The following is a 17551-nucleotide window of genomic DNA, read 5'->3' on the forward strand; positions in this document are numbered from 1 at the left end:
ATCAAGTCATTTCATCGATTTATAAAAAAAATTCCTAATACAATGTAAAAAAAGATAGTTTCCCATGGAAAATAAATCAAAATCCCATATAAATTTCAAATTAAAACTGGAGCTCCTAGACCTTACCAAATGGGCTCAAATTTTCAGGAGTGCTTCTGGGGACATAAAAGAATGAAATTCCGGTTGATGCAAGACAAAATAACAACTTTTGTCTTTTTCATAGAAACGTGAACCACGCTAATGTCCAGCTATGTAAGAACTCTGCTATAGAATTCTGCTAGAATATAGTGACTGGGTCTGTGCCCTCTTGTACTAAGCCAGCTGGTTCTTCTATCTAGGTAGCATAAGAGAGCACAGATGCATCGAATTAGAGCGCGTAAAATATACAAAGCAATCGTAGTAAAAAGTGGACAACAACTAGGGCTACTCTGCCTATAATTGAAAATTCGGCTATTATGCCTAATCAAGTATTCCGAGAAAAACGCGTTTTAGAGTTTGTCACAAAATCTCCGTCAAGGCAGTTTCCCATAAGAGTGGCATATTAGCCGTTTGGTGTTTCGCATCGCCAGCCAAGCCTTCACACTATTTCAGTGAAATTCAAATTCCAAGAGATGCGTTGGAACATCCTCTACCCTGGTCCTGGTCGATTTAGATAACTAGTTTTAATTTAAAAAGTAAATCAATTATCGGCATCAAACATAATTGTTGCTGCCATTGAAACCTACCGACTCGAAACATTTCACATTATCATGCTGAAATTTTTCCAACGCCACTTCTACCCGGATGGCAATACATGAACGCTGACGTCACCACACTGTGAGCATGAGCAGTACGACTACCTATCTGTGTGTACCGCCTTTGTCCTGTGTGTGGAAGCAAAATTGCGATGGCACACGGAAAGTGATTTAAATTCAAATTAGCAAAAATGGCGATGATTTAACAAGCGTCACCACCATAATTGTCAGAGTTGTGCTACGTTGCTCCAAGTGGTTTTGGTTCAATTTGTACGTGTTTGACGGAAGAGGTGCGCCACGTTCATTACTGTAGATTGCTAGCTGACGCCCTCGCCGCGCCGTGTCATAAGCCCTGTACCTGTATTCATTCTTGCTCTCTTTTCAGCGCGACTGGCAGCCCTGCGTTTTTTCTTTTATGTCGTATGCTTCGCATCCCGTATTCCAACATGGCGGTCGAAAATTTCCGAAACTTTTGTGTTTTGTTTCCACGCCGTGCCGACTGAAAGTGTTTTTGGGCGCGTAATTTAGGCCCAAAGTGAGCGAAACCCGGTGCAAAAGTGCGCCAAAGTGACGCGGTACGCGGTGGGACAGTGCGTGCGGTGTAAAACGTGGAATTACACGGTGAAAATCGATTAGACCGCTAACGCGTCCCTTTTAGCCCGCTGAAATCTTCTGGTGAGTGTCGCGAAAAAGAAGAAGTTTGGCGTAACTTTTTTTTCGCGAGCAAACTCTGGTTCGATTTGAACTGTGCGTGTCGAGTTGGACGTTTAGATGGGACAGACAATCACTGTAAGATGAACAATTCTTATGGAAACATTGTGTACAGTGGTCAAATAGGTGAAACTCCCGAACTGCAAGGTCAAGTCGAACAACACCCGCATCAAGCTAATAACCATCATCATTATCAGCAGCCGCAGCAGCACCAGTATCAACAGGATACGCACAACGGTCTGAAGGAAGGCTATAGCCAGGAGAGGGAAAGCATCATCGCGAACAACACTCACGCGCAAGGTGCAGCAGCATACCAGGAGCCGGAGCAGGTGAAGTCAGCAACGATGGAGAGTGCGGACGAGGTGAAGAATCACGACGGTGAGGAGGAGATTGAGGAAAACCATCTCGAGGAGGAGCATTTGGACCCGGAAGAGCCGGAAAACGAAGACGGAAAGGCGGAAGCTGAAGATCAAACCGAAGCGACGAAAGAGAACGATGCGACTGATGCGAAAGCGGACGATGAAAACGGCGACGCCAAGGAAGCGGAAGAGGATGCAAAAGACAAACCGGATGGTGAGGAAGACGACAAGAAGGCAGTCAAAACTGAGTCCAAAATTGATGATGACGATAAGCCGCTGAAAACTCGGCGCCGAGAGGGAGGAGAACCGGCAGATTTGGAAATTTGTCGAGTGTGCACATCGAAGGATACGCTGTCGGATATTTTCGAGTTTGATAACGACATGAGAATAAGCGACATAATCCTCAAGCTATGTCCGGCCGTTCGGATAACTGAGCGAGATCACCTGCCGCACAAGATTTGCAAAGGATGTGTGGAAAAGGTCAAGATCGCGCACGAGTTCAGAATCACCTGCGAAAACACCGACAAGGAACTGCGGAAAACACTCAAGCGCAGCTACAACAAGTCTCGCCGGACGACCGACTTTGTCATCGTGAACTGCCCCATGTCGGACGGGGAGGACGACGACGACGAACCGCAGGACGATGACGAGTACAAGGTGTCCCAGTCGGAAGTCGAGTCCGAACCGGTCACGTCGGATGACAGCTTCGAACCGTCGAGAACAAAAATCAAAAAGACCCCCAAGAGACGCGGCCGCCGTCCGAAAAACGAATCCAGCGGTGCCGGCTCGGAAGAAGTGGTGGTCAAACGAAAGCGTGGCCGACAGCCCGGATATTCACCGAAAACTGGAATGATCAGCAACACCCCCAAGCGCGGCCCCGGTCGTCCTCCGGGCCGTCCCGGACGTCCACCAAAGTCCGCGTCCAAATCTCCCGGACTGGCCAACGTGGTGTACATCGAAGCTCCGGACGGCAGCTCGTCCGAAAGTGACGACGACAAACCGATCAGACCCCGCAAAACCCACGACTGCAACAAGTGCGACGAAACGTTCAAGACCGGCGTCGAACTGAAGGAGCATCTCCTTACTCACAAGGGCGATCTCTTCCCGTGCACCAAGTGCGACAAAACGTTCAAGTCGAAGGTCTACCTGTCGAACCACCTGGAACGCCACGACCAGGACGACAAAAAGCGCGAGGAAAAGATGAAGGCGAAACAGGCGAAAAAAGAAGCCAAGCGGCAAGCGGAACTCACCAAGCGGCCGTACAACAAGCACTCGTCCGGCGGAAGTGCCGAGAAGAGAAAGAAAATGGAACCCTCGCCGGCCAACAGCGGGCGCGATCTGTTCAAGTGTGTCGCGCCGCTAACCTCCACCTACTGGAGCGATAGCTTCTCCGATTAAAATGGTGAAAAACGAGTGAGCGGTCGGGCGGGCGAGCGAACGTCGGGACGGGTGTACATTTGGACTGCTGGAAGTTTGAGGTGAGTTCCACACTCTTTTCTATTGTGTTAATTTTTTAAATTTTATTTTAATGTTCTTTTCTTGTTTAATTAAAACTAAATAACCTAAGTGCCTCCGGCTAGAGCCGAGGGACAAAAACTTTGAATTTTGAATTGAATTCCCAAAATTCGTATTTTGAATTTTTTGATTTTTTATATGTTTTAGGACAGCTATTCTCAACCTTCTTCTAGGCCGGTACCCCCTGCCATGTAAATCAAGTAGGCCCGGTACCCCCCGTTGAGAATCGCTGTTTTAAGAGACTTGAAAAAGAAACGGTTTTGTAATTCTTGGAAAATCAAAAATATTGTCAAACAAAAATTAAAAAATCTTGTTTGGATGCAATAAGATTTGGAATTAGAATTAATTATACACATTTTTTTTTTTTTTTTGATAATGTGCATTTAGAAACCAATGCACTGGTCCAGATCGCAAAATTAAGTGGAAAATGGATTTTCCGTAAAATGATGAAGTTTTGGAGCTTTGGTGTCTTCAGAAGAGTTGTTGCATATGGAAAGGGGCAACTTTTGGTTTGATTGGAAATTAGGGTGGTTCACTATTAGGGTGATTTTAAAAATCTAACTTTTCAGGAAAATTTTTGGGAATTTTTTGTCTTCTAGAAGTTGTTGGGCTTGCCAATCCAAGCAACTTTTTCGAAGTTTCCAAAATTGTACCTCGTAATCTACGCCTTCTACGACCAAATTTATAGAAAGCATCTGAGCAAACCTTCAAAAATCAGTTTTTTGAACGTGGCAATTCAGGGTTAAGTTTTAGAGAAAGAATGAAGATATCTCGAGTTTAAAGAAAAACACCCCTGAGATTTTTTCAGCGTTTGAAGTGTTGGAACCTGGCGCTTAAAATTTGGCTTGCGCCTTTTCGAGATATTTAAGTTTTAAATATGCATATTTTTTACCTTAAAATCGCTGTAACTTTTGACACCTAAGTCCAAATTGACTTGTCAAAAAATAAAAATGTTTGTTTTTTAGAGTTCTAAAAGTGCCTCCAATACCACTTTTCTCTAAAACTTAACAATGAATTGCCACGTTCAAAAAACTGATTTTTGATTGTTTGCTCAGATGCTTTCTATAAATTTGGTCGTAGAAGGCGTAGATTACGAGACACAACTTTGGTGTCTTGGACAAAGTTGCTTGGATTGGCAAGCCCAACAACTTTTTAGAAGACAAAAAAAAACCAAAAATATTTGTGAAAAGTTAGATTTTCAAAATCACCCTAATAGTGAACCACCCTAATTTCCAACCAAACCAAAAGTTGCCCCTTTCCATATGCAACAACTCTTCTGAAGACACCGAAGCTCTAAAACAAGTTTTAAATCATGAAACTTTTGTCAAATTCTTCTTTCGTAATTATTTGTATGAAAAGAACAGAACATTTTTTAACATTGAAAATCGAACCAATAGTTTCCGAGTTATCGCTAGGGATAGGGAGTTAGATGACACTGGAGCAATTCTCTACCAAAACCGGAAACGGATTTTATTAGTATTTTTTTTGTTTGGCTCAAAGTTTTTGGGGGCCTTTCCTATGACCAAAGAAGACAGACCCATGCAAGTCTCGATACAATTTTGTCAGCTGTTATTACAAAAATTGTACGTAAATATTCAAAAATCTGTAACTTTTGAAGGAATTTTCTGATCCATTTTCGGTCTTCGGCAAAGTTGATGAGGAATTTTCAGGTGGGCGGACTTTTTTCCGGATTTTTTTCAATGTTTCCCCTAAATCCGTATTTTTTAATTTTCAAGATTTTTTTGATATAATTTAAAGTACAAATCTTTTGAGCCTTAGAGAAGTATGTTTAAACATTTTGCCGCCGAGATATATATTGTTTTAAATAGTGATTTTTGGAAAAAAATCCATTACATTAGTTGACCTATTTTTTGAAATGTAAAATTGAATTTGCAATCGAAGTTTATTATTGTTTTGATAAATTGCCCCGTTTTCAAGGTATAGCCACTGAAAGTTTGATTTATGCTAAATATTTTTTCAGCTTTTCGGTTTTTAAAAACAGTGACCATTTCTGAAAATATTTTTTTTTAAGTTCAGAAAACTTGCTATTAAATTTTCTAAGAGACATTGAAGATTTTACCTCTGGTTGCTGAGATAAAGCGGCTTATCGATGTCTCAGCTACTGATGGTCCGATTTTCAATGCTTAAAAATTAAACATTCGTTAATTATTGTTTCCGATCTTTCGAAAACAATATTATGAATAATCCAAATCTCGGATTAGTTTTCAATAAGCCGTAAGAGCCATTGGTAAACAAAGTCCTTTTTGCATCGGTATTTGACCTACTTACGAAAAACCAATATCAAAAATGCTTGAGATTGTTCATCTACACGTCCTTCAAGTGCCTCAAACTAAAAATGAATAAAATTTTGTTTCATTTTGGAGAAAAACGTAAATTAGTGTTGGAGGTCACGGTGGCTCTTACGGCTTTTTGAAAACTCACCCGAGAAATTTAGGTTTAATTTTTGAAACGGCCAAAATAGTATGGCTTCTTTGATCAAAGGGAAGGCCCCCAGAAAGCTTCAGCTGAATAAAAAAAAAAATACAAAAAAGTTGTCGAAAGCGGCCGATTTTGTAGTGAATTGCTTAGGGACCATCCATAAACCACGTGGACACTTTTTTAAGAAATCTAAATATGGGCAATACATTTTTTTTTTAATTAGAAATGTAAAAATTGTAGGTTGTGACATTTTAGAAAAAAAAACCAAATTTTTTGCCTTCCTCACCTTACTGAGGAAAAACTATAAAAATATGAACTTATTAATTCGACCTCTAAATATGGGCAATACATTTTTTTTTAATTAGAAATGTAAAAATTGTAGGTTGTGACTTTTTAGAATAAAAAAAACCCATTTTTTTTGCCTTCCTCACCTTACTGAGGAAAAACTATAAAAAAATGAACTTATTAATTCGACCTCGTAGTCGTATACATATCTAGAGTTTTTTTTGATTAGGTCCTATAAACATATGAAAGACAATAGTTTATTGGTCCTTTTCAAAAAAAACTCTGGATATCGACTCAGAATCAAATTCAGAGCAAATCTTGAGTTTTTTTTTAAAGGTCCAATAAGCCTTTGTCTTCCATATGTTTATAGGACCTATTCAAAAAAACTCTGGAAATGTACTCAGTAAAAAAATTGTGGTAAAATTACATCTTAAACGGGGTACATCTTCTATGTCAGAAAAATGTGTAAACTTAGGGGGAGAGGGGGTAATATGCACCCCCTAAGGGAAAACTGTGATTTCTCAACCATTACGGCATTACTGTGGAAGAATTATGTTCGATGTTCTAAAACAACTATTATTCTTCGTCATCCATGTGAAAAAAGTCTTAAAAAACCTCCAAATTGTTCGAAAATATCAAATTCCTAAAAACATTTTTGATTCATTTCAAACAACCATGCGGGGCAATATGCACCGCAACATTGGGGCAAAATGCACCACAACAACGGGGCAAAATGCACCACAACATGGGGCAAAATGCACCGGGTAAAATCAGTTTTCACTAGTCACCACTAGATGACACCGCTGTTTTTACTAAGGAGCTTCACAGCGGTGCATTTTGCCCCGACCACGCTTTTTGCAAAAAAAATAATTAAAAATGCATTTTTTGATGTTTTTGGACTCATCTATCTACAGAATAATGAAGATTATGGCAAAAACTATTAACCTTAACACTTACAATATCAATAAATGCTTTTTAGATTGTCCAAAAATCATAATGAAAGTGCAAAGAAAATTAGATGAAAACACAACATTTTAAAGTTTTGCAAATAACTTGAGCTGTTTCTATACTACGATGTTCAAAATTTTCCAGCATGTTTTAGCAATGTTAAGCTTCCAATTTTTATGGTTTTTCCCCGGAAAATTCTTCCAAATACCGAGAAAAGCAGGGGGTGCATTTTGCCCCGGGGGTGCATATTACCCCCTCTCCCCCTACATCTGGCAGACGCTAGGAAAAAAATATCTGTAATCCCAAAAAAATATAAAACCGACGATAGTTATATCTAGCTTACTAAGTCCGCGCCCCAACCCGCACGGCCAACTCGCCGCTGTTCAAATTGGACGATCAAAGGTATATCTGTGAAAAGGGTGTTTTTTTGTGTAAGAACACTCGTCATATAGTGATGGCGTCGCTATTTTTAGACCACTTTTTCCACTTTTTCTCATCGAAAACGACTACTTTATCGATATCATTATGCTGAGCTAGATAGGACGCCGTCTCTCGCACTTAAAAAAAAACTGATGGCAGCACGATGTAACGCCACGTCCCTATGCTATACATTTTTAGAAAGGTATTTTAAAGACCTTCCTAACGAGTCCAAAACATTAAAGATCTGACAGCCCTATCATTATGTTATACACTTTTTTGAGGCCGGATCCAGATATTTTGATAAAAACGTTGTCCGGATCTATCATGCAACCGATTGTTAAATAGGTAATCCAAAGTCCCTACCAACGCACCCAAAATATTGGAGATCTGGAAACCCTATCAAAAGTTATCATCATAACCTACAACCTTGCCGAAGATTCCAAATCGATTAGAACAACCCTTCTTAAGATACCGATGGATGGAAAAAACTAATTATGCAAAATGGCTTCTTTTAACATAGGGCATTAGGGTGTAATAACAAAATCGATTTTCCAGCACAGTAATTTTGCAGTTTCTTTTGGGGTCCTTAACAACTCCCCAAAGTTTGAGAACGATTCGTTCAACCCTCACATTGCGCAAAGCGATTCAATTTTCCATATAAATTTTCATAAGGAAAACCATTTTTTTGGATTTTGATATTTAAAAAATCCACGTTTCACGCTGAATAAAAACCGGACTCATATTCGGATGCTGTGGAAAGTGCTTTACAACTTTCCCCAAGAGAGTATGGTGCTAACATGCTCCTGAAAGAAGATACAGCGTCCTCAAAACTCGTCTAAAACGTGATTTTCGAGTAAAAAACAAGTTTTAGACGAGTTTTTTACACGCTGCATCTTTTTTTAGGAGCAAGTTAGCACCATACTCTCTTCGGGAAAGTTGTAGAGCACATTCCTGAGCAACCGAATATGAGTCCGGTTTTGATACAGCGTGAAACGTGGATTTTTTAAATATCAAAATCCAAAAAATGGTTTTCCCCATACAAATTTATATGGAAAATTGAATCGCTTTGCGCAATGTGAGGGCTGAACGAATCGTTCTCAAACTTTGGGGAGTTGTTTAGGACCCCAAAAGGAACTGAAAAGTTTCTGTGCTCACCAGATTTGAAAAACTTTATTTTTTTCCATACAACCATATTGCACCCTAACAGGGCATGCATGAACGAAGTTTCATTCGAATAAAAAAATACAAAGAAAAGTCGATTTGCGATAACGTAGACATTATTACTCATTACCTTATTTTTATTCAACTTTTATTTTTTCCTTACACCTATCGAGTTTTTCTGCCTTTAGTTCAACCTTTTAACAACCAATATCTCTCTTTTGCCCATCACAGGACCGCCGATAGCATGCCAACCGGGGAGACGACGACGACGAGGGTTTTGTTTATTATTTCTTTCATTTTTTTTTTTAATTCGAACATGGGTGCCATCTTGATCGCCTGCGACTGCTGCACTGCTGTGTGAAGAGTGTTGACGTGTGTGCGTGCGTACGTGGGAGGATTTTCAACACTATTGTTTCCGGACGCGATACGTTGCTGAAAGTTTCTCCCCCTCAGCGGATTCGAGGATTTGGCGGTTGGGTTAGCTGGACGTCTGGACGTGGCACTATACAATAGACTGTAAATAATGCTGAAGGGTTTTTTTTTTAACTGGAAGGATGAAAACATTAACTAAATTCAGTGTATTAGGAAGGTACTTTTTGCAGAATATCTAGCGTGTAAGTGAGCTTTGCAGAGAAATGTTTCTACTGGATACACATTAATGATGGAGATCTTAACCTTTTCACGATATTAGTTATTATTTGCAGCAGCTCCCCTTCTCTTTAATATATTTGATTTCACAACTAATGTTTAACACACACACTTCCACACATAAACTAACAACACAAATAGATAGAAAGAATCGATTTACTGATGTCAATCATTTAGGTTTTAGGTTTATTCCACATCTGAGCAGAGTAACCGATAAGAAACAGGCATTGAATCAAACAATACATTTTAACCGCTTTCCTTTGTTTCCCCCTTACTGCGTTCAAGCTGTTCTTTCCTGTCACAAAATCCAAGATTTGTTTGCTTTATTTTGTGCAATGCCCAGCAGAGAAATGAAACCGGAATACCGGACAGATATGAACTAAAAGCACCTTGATAGATTAGCATTATTTTACGGTAGAACAATAAGTCTCCATTTCATGAGTATAAAACGATTGGATTTATCTTTACAAACCGCATTCAATAAATAAACATAAGACTAGTGAAATGTGCGTTTCTTTTTTCTACTAAGATGAAAGTATTGAGATATTCGGTTTCATAAGCAATACTTTTCTATTTTCACCCTAACAATAAGTTATTTTTTTTATGCTGCAACACACTAATCAATATATTTTAAGACCTTTCCCCCAATTACAACTCTGTTATCATAAAATCAGAGTGACCAAACAATTTCCACTGGAGCAATCCAATGAGAAACAACGTGCTAAAACGCCCGAATGTAGTTAAATTGCCCATAACGTGCCAGCCAACAACACCCGCGAGGATGGTGTTTTATCATCTGTTTCTCAGCTTCCTTTTCTGGGCTTTTTATTGTGTTCGCGAATCGTACAGAAGCATATTTTCGTTCAACCCACAATTTGTAATTGAGGGGGAGGGAGGTCGACACGAGAAAAGCATGAAAGCGACTGGCGTTCTTTGTGGTTGCAGGGCTTTCCGGAGCAAACAAAGCAAAGCTTATATCTGGAGTTTTGTTTGAAAAGGTTCAATAAACCAAATTTCCAGTTTTTGCTTTTTGGTTCAGTCAGGGGTATTAAATAACACCCAAAAAGCAAAAACTGAAAATTTGGTTAATTGGACCTTTTTAAAAAAACTCCAGATATGCTACAAAACGAAAAAAAGGGAATAACTAATATGTTTGCTTAAAATTTTGACATATTTGCTGAGCTCAATTCTGAATATTTCGTAAAAATTACCAGTCACATAAGTCACTTTTGCGAAAACGGTGAAATTGTTCAACAACCCAACAGAATGAGACGTCCCTATCTCCCTGCAAAAGTAAAGCTGGCTCCCGACGGGGAGATGTGTGGGGCGGCTGTTGTTAAATTAATCGGTAAAATTCCATCGTTTTCCCCCGTGGGAGCATTATTCCGAGGCTTATGGGGAATTTTATAGTGGTCGACCGAAAATTATGACGTTTGGATAGGGCTGGAGCGATTTGCTTCAATCTTGCGATGATGACGATTGGCACGCACTTGTTGGGAAGGTGATTTAATGGGGGTTTCAGAATGGCTTTGAAAATCCACCTGACCTAGCTCTCTTGCTTGTAAGTGGGCGGCGATCCGTTCCTAGTTGGGGACTGCGATTAAGAGAGTTTGTGGGTTTTGATCCAATTTGAGGTATAATTTGAACTTAGAGAAGCACTGCACCCATTCCAGGGAAAAAAAAACCTTAAAACTGAAAGTAATAATCTAAAGCACGAGACGGCCGAGGGCATGTTACCCTAAGTTATATTCCCCAAGAAAGTTAACTCATAATAAAAACAAAACGTTTTGTTTTGTTGTAATGAATAGACTATTTTAACAATTAAACAAGTTGGGCGGGGTTACTGGGAGATATTACTGTGGTCAGAATTAGCTCAAATTTGGAATTTATCCTAGGGACCATCCAAAAACCACGTGGACACTTTTTTTTGGTAATCTCAAGGTCCCGGTGGCATTTTTCGAGACGAGATCACGCCTTCCATCTGACGGGGAAGTAAATTTTGGCCCCTCGGTCTAACCTAAAGGTTAGGTCGTTTGCTCAGTCCAATTGTAGGAGTCGTCTTTCTGGGTCTTGTCTCGGTGAAGTCGCTTGTAGGCAGTTGGACCCACAATCCAAAGGTCGCCAGTTCGAATCCCGGGGTGGATGGAAGCTGAGGTGTAAAAAGAGGTTTGCTATTGCCTCAACAATCAAGCCTTCGGACACCTAGTTTCGGGTAGGAATCTCGCAATCGAGAACGCCAAGCAATGCTGTTGAGCGAATAATTTGATTTTCATTTTTTAATAGAAAAGCTTCAAAAATTTCATTTGAATGTCTAAAAAAAAGACTAATATTAACTAAAATTTTAACAAGTTTCCCTTAGGCCGTTGCAAATATTTTTCAAAGTTTATGTCGAATTTCAATCAATTTAATTGATTTTGTTTTTCACTTTTTAACTCTTCTTCAAGGTAGTTTTCCTCAAACGGATATAATTTTTTCGTCTTAGAGTTTTCAGGAACAACGCAAAGCGAATCTAGGAGTCTAGGAGTTGATCCCGAAAAAATACAGGTTTATTTTTAGAGCATGTTTTAAAATTTTGCCGAACAGAGCAAACTCAAAAAAAAACATTCTGTATCTTTTCAGGATTAATTCCTAGCACTTTGTGATATTCTACAAAATTGTTCGTCGTATCAAAACTTACAAGAAACTCAAGAATATGAAAATTTGACAGGGTTTTGGGAAATTTTCTTTAAGAAAATGTAAAAAGTTACAATTCTCCATAGTAAATTGGTTAATGTTCCATAAGGGTGTAATATCAAAATCGATTTTCCAGCACAGCATTATTTTAGTTCCTTTTGGGGTCCTAAACAACTCCCCAAAGTTTGAAAAAGATTGGTTTAGTCCTCACTTTGCGCAAAGCGATTCAATTTTTAATACAAATTTGTACAGGAAAGTTTATTTTTAAATTTTGATATTTAAAAAATTCAACTTTCACGCTATACTAAAACTGGATTCATATTCGGATGCTCTGGAATGTGCTCTACAACTTTCCCGAAGAGAGTATGGTGCTAACTTGCTCCTATAAAAAGAGCTGATCCGGTTTGATATAGCGTAAAAGTTGGATTTTTTAAATATCAAAATTCAAAAAAAATATTTTTCCCATACAAATTTGTATGGAAAATTGACTTGCTTTGCGCAAAGTGGGGACTTAACCAATCGTTACCAAACTTTGGGGAGTTCTTAAGGACCCTATAAGGAACCAAAAAGTTGCTGTGCTAGCTAAATTTGGAAATTTGAACTTTTTTTCCATACAATCATATTACACCCTAATATTACACCCTAGTGAACCACGCTATTTGTCATGCTGTCAACATTCTAGGAATTTTTTTGCGATACAAGATTGGGTGATATCGTGCTCCATTGGGATATGAGTCGTGAGCTCATTTCCAATCAGTTGAAGTAGTAGAAATAAAGTCTGCACTTAAATTTTCACGATCGACGTGATTCGAAAATCATCTGGAACAGAATTGAATCGGTATCGTCCCCTCTGTCCAGCAAGGTTCAAATCCAGAATAAGAAGGGATTTGCTTAATCCAGTACTGATAGATTTTCTCCCCTTTTTATCTAGTAACACCCTGCTGGGAACACTTCGTTACCGATGGTGTTCAATAAACAATTGATTGGATTACGAAGTGCTGCCAGCCATGGATGCTGGCTCCAGTTGGGTGGGGTTTTTTCCGCTCAAAATGCAACTTAATATGACACTCTATGCTTGGGGTGAATGTTCGACTCATATGAATTGGGAATCTTGGGAGAAGGTAAAATCAGGCAAATTTGATTTGAACTATCATTTTTTCAAAATATTTCTTTCCATCGCCTTTGCGATGGTTCCGAATCCGACTTCTAAACCATTTTCGACCCCAACTCCGAATCTGACTTCTGGTCTTCAAAAGTATCCGACTCCAGCTCTAACTTTGACTTCACAGTCCTGCTAAAAATGCTAATAACCTAACATTTTGTTCGAGTGATATTCTGTGTGATTACATGATTAACAAAATTTAAGCTGCATTGAGGGGTTCGTGCATAAGATAGATAGATAGATCGAGTTTCAACAAAATTTAAGTTTCGATAAGTAGTTCAACAGTTATGTATAAAAATGTGTATTCACATATATCCGGATGTTTGATAAATTACCTGAAATCGTACCAAATATCACCATGTTATATATTGTTGGTTGGACCATTCCAATGAGTCCAAAACATTGGAGATCTGGCAACCCTGATTTAAGCCATGACCACTACAGTGATATTTGTATGTAAACGATGTCTGGATCCGTCACCTGACCCATCGTTGGTTAGGTAATTGAAATACCTTTCCAACGAGTCTTTGATTGTAAAGATCTATGAGAATCTTTTAGTAAAGAGTGAGGAAGGCACAAAGCACATAGGCCAATTTTAGCGTGACATACTTTATTGATGACGCCTAATAGGGCTGGAAGAAAGAGCCTGCGGTTTTGCTACCTTTTTCTAAGTAAGTCAAGCATCAACATTCCCCTTGCTCCTAAGCCTTATTCCTGACCCAGTGAATGGTGGAGATGGGAGCGGCCGGCAATGGATGGCTTTCATGGTGCTGCCTGTCTTGTTCTGGTAGAATTGATTCTAATTCCCTTTTACCAATTTCTCAGCAACCTGGACCTTTTTTTTGATAAATTTTGCAGAATGCTAATTTATTTTTTTAATGTAACAATACAACGGAAATTTGCTTTGTTAATAAAAAACTTCTTGCCAACAAACAGTACTGTTCTCCGTTTATATAATTATACATAAATTTATCTTTGTTCACTAGAATTTAAATCTATATCTATATTCTGCGGAAATAATAACAACAGAAGTCAAATTAATTGAATTAACACTCAATTGCCTTGCTGTGTGGTTCAATACGGTTGATTTTTTACCACATTATTTAATTACACCTTTTGAAAACCGCCAATTATGCGATCATTGTGATGCACATTGACCGCAAAAATGGAGCTGGAACCACACACAATTTTATGCTTTCGATAGATGAGAATATCATTACGTGATAAATCGTGTTTTTTTTCGCCGTGGTAAAATGTACACGTTTTATTAATAATTGCATTTTTCCGGGGTTTAAAAAAAGAGATACAACCAACCCTAATAACTCCAAAAGAAAAAAAACATAATGCTACACTGGAATAAAAAAAAAGTACCAATTTCCTAAATTCTAGGAATTTAGCCTCCTTTCCTTATTAAGTAATCCAAAAAATCCGATTACTAAATAAGGAAAAGTGGCAAAATTCCTAGAATAGGAATTTGGTACTTTTTTTTTTATTTCAGTGTACGTGTGTCAGTCTTCAGAATCATATTGCTGGTAGAAAACGTAAATATTTTATTTATTATTTTTTTCCAATTCCAGAGAACCCAACCGAGCGCCTGAATGTTTCTGACTTTGGCAAAAGAATGCGATGTGTTTATTTGGGATTTGTTGTCTTTTTCCACGCACAATTTCGGGTTTTGAAAAGTACAATATTGCCATGGAATGCTTACATTTTCTAGAGATTTTGTGAAGAATTTGATGATCAGTTATATGAAAAAGCATATCAATAAGTTTACCAAACAATTAAAATTCATTCATTTATAATTTTAATTGAAGAGCGTTGTGATGTTTATTGAACACGAAAAGAGTTGTTCTAGAATAAAATCAAACCATTAGAAACAAAATTTCTTGGGTGTTTTTCATCAAATTTGTAAAATGATTAAAATGTAATTATTTGATTTAAAGCATTCTTCAATGTATAATGAATAGTTTTCAAAAGTTTCTAAAAAAAGACCTCGGATTCGTGATCAGGGACGCTTTAGTTACCACATCGAGCAAAGTTTAAATGAAATCGAAGAGGAGTCGGGGCAACTTACCCATATGCAAATTACTAGTTATCTGAATATCTTTCTGATTGTTTTGGTACTTATAAAGAATCAATATTTTACCTATTTTTTCAACTTTTAACGCAAGAGTTTTGCAAAATGCTAAAGCATTTGTAAAGGTGATTTACACAATAGTTCCACAGTTTTGCACTAAATTGAGATTCTGCTCACTGCTCTTCGAGAATGATCTAGAGACGTGCACCCAAAATTCCGAGTCGAGATAATCGTTCCCTCAAAATTTATTGAGGGCTCAGCGCCAAAATCGAGAGAATAATGCTACCAACTCAAACCACCATAACAAATGAGTTCATTCGTTAATTGAAACAATCAATCTCCAACAAGCGTCATACATTGACATCTGACCACTCCTTGTTCACCAAGCTGTGGTGGCCGAGGCAGTTAAGTCATTGAGTTAGTATGTCAAAGGTCTCTGGTTCGATTCCCGTAGTCAACACTTTTGGTTTTTTGTTTTGACGGATGAACTTTTTTTGCAAATGAACCTCGATAGAATAATTCTCTCGCCAATCTCGAGCTGTGTTCTCTGTGTCCGTGAATGGTGCCACTAATCTCTCGACTCGAGGCCATTATTCTCTCGGACAAGCGCTGCCCAGTTTTGGGTGTGCAAACCTCTATACACTTTTTGTTGACAAAAACGCCAAAGCCGATTTAGAATGCATCGAACTACCGCGAGAGAAAATCCTTCGTTTGTTTTTGAACGCTTTACCTAGGTTGTAGCAACGGGTCACTTATCGTCTACCACCATTTCTCTTTTTTCTTCCCACCACAGAACAATGCCACAATGGTCGAGCATGCTGCATTCCCGTTGATTGCTTGGCCATCAGAAGGACTGGGAGTTATTGTTGAGGACGTCATAGCGTCATCATCATCAGTCTCTGCCGCCGCCGTTGCCGCCGTAGGACTACGATGCTAAGCGCTGAGGAACGCGTTCTGGAATGGTTTCACTATATCTACCACAACGATTCCTCTACCACCCTGATCCTCAACACTACCGAATTCCGGCGACGGCTGTTCGCCATCCTAGACGCCAACTCGACCAACACCAGCCCCTCCACGATGAACGGCCCCACCAAGCTATACCGGCGGGCGTTCGAGTTCCAGAACATTTCCGAGCACAATATCACCCACGAGTACGTGAACGACTTCCTGGAGAAGCTGTTTCAGTCGTTGAACCGGGTCAACCGAACGACCGCGCCGGCCTTCGAGGATGACTGGGGAGGCGGCGATTCCGGCCCGGATGAGCACGGCAACTGCAGCGATTACTGCAAGGGCCTTGTGCGGGACCTGTTGATGGACTACAAGATCCTGCACGGGTACATTGCGCTTGTGGTGAGTTGACTTGTGGGGGGGCACAAACATGTTTTGCCTCCACGGTTTATCTAACTTCAACAGAAGTCCAGTTTTCGCCTACCTACTGGATTTAATCTGTATTTGCTAACTTTTACCATTGTTTGGTTTAATTTATTGTTCAGGTTTACATATTCATTAATTGCTAGCTCTAATTGAAACATTTCTAGTAAATTTCTATTGTTTATTAAGTTTTTATAAGCATTTCAAAAAAAGCCTTATTGCAGCCGCCATACTTTTGTCAATTTCGACTACAGCGGGTAATAATGTTAATGAGGGAAAAAAACGCATTTTGTTCGAAAACAATGTATCTGAATAATTCATTGCTTCACTGCAAGTCTGAATTTCATGAAAATATAGTGATTTACCCTTTTTAAAAGTTTAGCAAAGGTTATTTCAATAAAATAAAGTTGGAGATTTCTGGGGTCATGAAAAAACATGAGATTCAATTTTTGCTCAGGGCAAAATCTAGTATTGTGTTTTCAGATTTTATCTAGAACCAGTTTTCGTTTAACATAAAAGCTTATCTAATCGCAGTGAAATGTGCTAGAAAATATATTTGGATCATTCCAGATTATTTTTAAAGGATAGTTCATTATTTTATTTTATTTCATTCATTAGGGTGTTTTGGTAAAAACATCAGTTCAAAAATTAACCTAAACTGAGATATGGGACACCTAGTTTAAACGTGGCAAAAGTTTACTGGTACATAGGAGAACAAATTGAGCAAAGGAGGGAAAAGTTTTTGCACAATATCCTTCAAAATAGCACATGTGCTTTAATATTATTATTTAAGAGGTACTCGAAGTTTTCTATTGAGTCAATTCGGGAGCGAATGACCCATTGGTTCAGCGAATGACCCATAAGTTCCCCTAATAAAATCAACAACAACATGGAGCTAACTGTAACTGTGTGCCCTTATCTTGGGTGAATAGGGACACATGAGTTCTATCAGGAATTTTGATTTAGTCATATTTTTTTACGAGTGAGAACATGTTTTGGTTTTAGTTAGAACCTTAAAATTAGTGGGATATCTGTTTAAAAAAAA

The 17551-nt window shown here is 38.7% G+C and overlaps 2 protein-coding genes across 2 annotated transcripts in view; both read left to right on the forward strand.

Annotated features, from left to right (window-relative positions):
* Positions 1-17551, forward strand: part of LOC120414436 (G-protein coupled receptor dmsr-1) — a 161151-nt gene that overhangs the window by 110545 nt on the left and 33055 nt on the right. Inside the window, exon 4 of the mRNA XM_039575621.2 lies at positions 15926-16485. Coding sequence (XP_039431555.1) covers positions 16063-16485 — 423 coding nt within the window. The 5' untranslated portion in view covers positions 15926-16062. The remainder of the gene's footprint in view (positions 1-15925; positions 16486-17551) is intronic.
* LOC120414481 (hepatoma-derived growth factor-related protein 2) lies at positions 794-9729 on the forward strand. Its single transcript, XM_039575675.1, has 3 exons — positions 794-816; positions 1393-3282; positions 8804-9729. Exons 1-2 carry the CDS (start codon positions 794-796, stop codon positions 3200-3202), a joined length of 1833 nt encoding a protein of 610 aa, XP_039431609.1. The 3' UTR covers positions 3203-3282; positions 8804-9729.

This window comes from Culex pipiens, chromosome 3, assembly GCF_016801865.2.
Source record: "Culex pipiens pallens isolate TS chromosome 3, TS_CPP_V2, whole genome shotgun sequence".
NCBI lineage: Eukaryota > Metazoa > Arthropoda > Insecta > Diptera > Culicidae > Culex > Culex pipiens.